Source organism: Trichosurus vulpecula, chromosome 7, assembly GCF_011100635.1.
Source record: "Trichosurus vulpecula isolate mTriVul1 chromosome 7, mTriVul1.pri, whole genome shotgun sequence".
NCBI lineage: Eukaryota > Metazoa > Chordata > Mammalia > Diprotodontia > Phalangeridae > Trichosurus > Trichosurus vulpecula.
The window spans coordinates 128,360,418-128,365,696 of NC_050579.1; the positions used below are offsets into that span (position 1 = coordinate 128,360,418).

General features: G+C 37.5%; 1 protein-coding gene across 2 annotated transcripts; it reads right to left on the bottom strand.

Annotated features, from left to right (window-relative positions):
- Positions 1 to 1,784: 1,784 nt before the first annotated feature.
- On the bottom strand, positions 1,785 to 4,374 carry LOC118858113 (trace amine-associated receptor 7a-like). Of its 2 annotated transcripts, XM_036768564.1 has the most exons (2): positions 4,367 to 4,374; positions 1,785 to 2,826 (listed from the first exon to the last, which is right to left on the bottom strand). In XM_036768564.1, the coding sequence occupies exons 1-2, from the start codon at positions 4,372 to 4,374 to the stop codon at positions 1,785 to 1,787; spliced, it is 1,050 nt and encodes a 349-aa protein (XP_036624459.1). The 2 variants fall into 2 exon arrangements, with proteins under 2 accessions (XP_036624459.1, XP_036624458.1); XM_036768563.1 differs by lacking the exon at positions 4,367 to 4,374 and having other exon boundaries at positions 1,785 to 2,840.
- Positions 4,375 to 5,279: the final 905 nt, after the last annotated feature.

Genomic DNA, 5,279 nt, shown 5'->3' on the forward strand with positions numbered 1-5,279 from the left:
ACTCACAAAACACAACACAAAGAGAATCATGTTTTCTAAGAGGTCTGCTGTAAATTGAAATACACAAAAAAATGTTAAAACATTTCAACATTTTTTTTCTATACATCTCTAATTGAGTACCTAAAGATTTAAAATAAATACATCCAAAATCTCTTTTAAAATTTCCTGTACTATTTACTTAATTCCATGGAATTGATGATTACATAGCAAGTAGTAGCAAAAAGTATAGTTGCAACATATTTGATACCATGTGGTAGGCAATAGCATTATATATATGTATATACATGTATGTATATATATGTGTGTATGTATATATGTATATATACATATATGTATTATGTGTGTGTATTCATATGCATGTATATAATTTCTAGTTGCAGCCTAAAATTGGGGCAGCTAGGTGGCACAGTGGATAGAGTGCTAGTCCTTGATTCAGGAAGACTCATCTTCATGAGTTCAAATCTGGCCTCATACATTTAACTATCTGGGAGACTTTGGTTAAGTCTCTTAACGAAATGGCAAACCACTACAGCATCTTTGCCAAGAAAAACCCAAAATGGATCAAGAATAGTTGGACCCAACTGAACAACAACCTAAAATCAGTGTTGACCCATATTAATTTCATGACTTTTTTAGGTGATAAAAGAAGCCTCTTATATTAATGGAATGAGCAAAAAGTGCTAAAAGAAAATTAGATTCTATTGGAAATGCTGGTTTGGTAATGTTACATTATTGAAATACATTGTTGCTAATAAGGCAGCTACTTGGTGTACTGGATACAATTATGGATCTTAAGTCAGGAAGATTTGAATTCAAATCCAGCTTCAGACATTTGTAATCCTGGTCAAGTCACTTCACCTCTGTTTGCCTCAGTTTCCTCAACTGTAAATTGAGGATAATAATAGCACCTACTCCCCAAGGTTATTGTGAAAAGCAAAGGAAAAAAAACATTTGTAAAGCACTTAGCACAGTGCCTAGTATGTATACTATAAAAATGTTGTGATTATTTTTATTAATGAAGTAACGTTATAAGAAACAATGGTAAAATTCACTTACAAAAAAAAAAAACCAACAAATAAACCCTGCCTAGGACTAAGTTCTCTCCTTGTCTAGAATATAAAGAAATCCAAGGACTTTGGCTGCAGAAAACCTCTGTTATTGTATGAACTCTCTTCACTGGAAGGCTCAGTTTCATTATTGGCTGATGGTGAAATTGATCCCCCATTTCACTTTCTTTAAAAAAGAAAAGAAAGAAAATACAAAGAATACAACAGCAACAATATTCTATAATCCAGTACACAACCTAAAACTTTTCAGATCCACTGATTCTAATAACCACAATTGTTAACTACAAGATAGAAAATTATTCAAATTTATTATAAGTGAAAATTTTTTTTGAAAAACTTTTTAAAAGGAAGGAAAGATACCAGAGATGATCTTGGAAGCAGACAGAAGAAGCAAAACAGGTTCCTCATCTACTGCAAAGGAAAGGCTAACAGAGGAAGGAGTTTAGATAAGATTATAACATATTCATTAGAAAAAAAGTCCTTTTACTTCTTGGTCCAAGAGAGCAATAATGAACAAAAACAAATGTCAAATGAGAGAAGAGAGGAACAGGAAAGCAACTTTGAAAACATCTGGTAAACATGAGCAATTTGGCAAGGTAAATAAATTTTATTAAACATCAGCCCTGGATTTGGGATTGAGACCGAATAAAGCACACTTTCATCTCAAAATAATTCACCTGTTCCTTTTTTTAAATCTTGTCCCATATTTTAGCTTCTTCAGTCTAAAACCTTAACTTGTTCAGAAAACAAATCTATTATTGAAGAGTGACCTCTGAAGATCTTCCCAGTGACAATCAGTTTAAATGCTCTTCTAAACCAAGGGTAAAAGAAAGCATAAATCAAAGGGTTCATAGCTGAGTTATAATAGGCAAACCAAGCTAAAATTTCATAAATATAGGTTGTGGTGATGAACCCTAGGAAAGCATCAATTATCGATTCAATAAAGTATGGGAACCATGAAATCAGAAATGCAATCACTGCAATGCCCAGAGTTTTGGCTGCCTTTCTCTCCCTCTTGGACACTCTGGCTTTGTAACTCTCTGAGGAGGACTCAGTTTTGCTGTTCATACTTTCTATCTTTCTAGCCTGTTGTTTAGTTACCAGAAAGATCTTACAATAAAGAGTGAACATGACCAGAGTGGGAATGAAGAACAAGAGAAAGTCTATCAGTACCCAGGTGTGATTCACAGCAATCTGACAACCTCCCACACAGGTGAGGGCACTTACTAATTCCTCCAACCCATCATCATTGGCACCCGTATAAAGAAGTGAAAAACTAAATACAGTGGCAAGGAGCCAGGAAAATGCAATGCATATTCCTGAAACTGACAGAGTGAATTTGGTTGGATAGACCAGAGGATCAGTGACAGCAATGTATCTATCAATGGAGATGAAGCACAAGTGAAAAATGGAAGAATAACAAAATGAGAAATCAAAACAAGAGTGAAATTTACAATAACTCTCCCCAAAATACCAGCAACTCTCCACCGACCTCACCATGCTGAAGGGCATCACAGTGGCTCCCACCAAAAAGTCAGCACAAGCCAAGGAGGCAATCAGAAAATTGGCTGGAGAGTGCAGCTGCTTGAAGTGAAGGATTGAAATCATGACCAAGAGGTTTCCCAAGACAGCCAGGATAACTCCAGAGCCAAAGGCCAGGTAGAGGATGACTCTGGGTCTTGGGGAGTAGGAGGTTTTAATGCAGGACCCATTGATGTTCTCATAGCAGAGCTGTACAGCTGCAGGCTGGGATTGATGGCTGCTGCTCAACATTCTTCTCTTTCAGCTTATAAGTATCTTTGTTTTTCTTGGTAATCACAGAAAATTATCATTGACATTTCCAACATTCCTGAAAAAAAGATAAATAAAATGCATGTCTGTACAAAGTCAAATTCTATCCTTCATGAGCTAATGATTCATTTCACTGAGATATTTGTCAAACACTTAACACATTCGCTGGCAGAGTAGGCACTACATAGATATTTAATTCCTAACCCTCTTTCCTATAAACAATAAATCCCCCCATCCTCTGTTAAATTCAGTATATGTCCATTAAATCAGTAGAACTGCTTCCCCTAATCTAAAAACTGCTAAATAAATAGCTTTGAATAAGGCTACTAAGGATCAGCACCAAGAGGGTCACTGCTTCTCTGCTTGGTGACATTTCCCTTTAATCTTCTTGTTCTGTACCTCTGACAAGATCCTCTGCAAAGTTTGGTGAGGTACTAAAGGATAACTCAGTTCGAGGGTCACTTTTTATTACTTTTTCCTTCTTCACTTGTCAATTCTGAGTTAATGCCCAAAGTACCACAACCTTTCTGGAACTGTGCCAAAGAAGTGCCAGAAAACCCCCAAAGAGACAATCCCTGTGGGGTTAGGTGTGAACTAGAAAGTTTTTTCCAATAACCATTATAATGAATGTACTGGTAACACATATCTGTATGTATGCAAACACAAATGCAGGAATAAATACATATATATACATATGTATGTGTACACATATATGTGTTTGCATATACTTCTCTGCATAGGTATTAAGGCTTAAAATTGTGCTATCTTTTAGGGCACCCTGCCTACAATGTAAATGAAGGCATATACACACAAATATACATACATATGTACAAAATACATATACACACATATGTAGGTGTGTTTTAACAGTTTCTCCTGATCATTAGACAGTAATCTGTACTGTCTTAGGTATCAGCTGCCCACGTTAGTGCATCACTCCTCAATAAGTTTTTAGAATTTTTTCCTGTGCTAGCTGATCCCCAGACCACAAACATACAAACAATTATTGCATCCTTACTTTAAGGTTTTTGGGGGGTTCTGTCTGGTTGAATGTACTTGGATTCATTGGTGGAATCTTTGAGAGCCCTTGGTCATTTTCATCGTACACTGAGGCATCAGAGGAGGATTTTATTGGAATCTCTGAATACATACATACTTATGTATGACATAAATATGCATATATTCAATGAATTGTGAGAAACTTCCACTGTGGACACGTCTTTCTCCAAAGCAAATTGACCACGACTGTGTAACTTGCAGTGTTACAGAGTTGTTGGGGAGGCTAAAAGATTTTCTCAGCAGTGATCATGTGTCAGAACTCAGGGCTTCCTAATTACAAAGCAAGCCTTCCTTCTACTAGTCAAAGCTGCTGCTCCAGATACAGGGTGTCACAAAAGAATCTGAGCAGTTTTAACCTTTAATTGCTAAAGACAACACTAAAACTTTTGGGATACCCTATATACAGACAGCATACACACATATTCATTAGCCATAACATACAAACATACTTAACCATATGTAATATATATATAAATATATACAGAGCATGTACACACATGCACCTATATCTATACATATGACATGTATGTGCATTGTATAGGAAATAGCAGAACAAGATGTTAGGATTAAGTAATTAGGATTTGAAATCCAAATCCACATTTAACCTCATTGGTGAGTTTCTGTGTGGCATAAAGAATTCCCCAACTTGTCTATAAGATATGAACCCAAGCTGGAATAAGACTTCCCAGTGGTGCCTGCCTCCAAACTATATTCTGTCCTTCTATATCTCCTCAATGACTGCATCTGGTTGAGGCTGGGATGGACTGTACTTGTTGTTGTTTGTCTTTCATTTTTGAAGAGGACTAATGATATAAAGGGGGGAATTGGATTTTAAGTGAGTCAGAATTAGACAAATTCATCAGCCTCACTCTCTCTTCCAGAGTCATCACAGTCCAGCGTCAGGACATGGTCAGACTGGCAATGGCCTGGGACGTACCTTGACACCTTCAGTTTCTGACCAAGCTCTAAGCATTCTACAACAACTTCTTCAGCTGCCTTCACACCTGTTGGAACAAATTGTTTTCGTCTGCCCATTCTGTAGGGCTGGGTGGTAGGGGTGAGGAGTCTTCACATGCTTGAGGCAGTCATAACCCTAACTCACTGAGAGTTTTGAGACTATTGATTATCCTCTACCTGGTTAACCTGTCTGCCAAGACAATTTTGCCCAGGTTTGGCTACTGTGCATGCTACAGCTTCTTAGAGCCACAGGTGAGAATTGGGTGGCGGATGGAAACCAGAGGTGGATGAGCAGCACTGAAAACAGTTTGTTAAGCCCTCACACCAGGAGTGCTTGGCCTCTTGGAACACCCTATATACCCCTGGACTGCACCCACCTGCCATTCCATTGCTGTGGGGAACCGA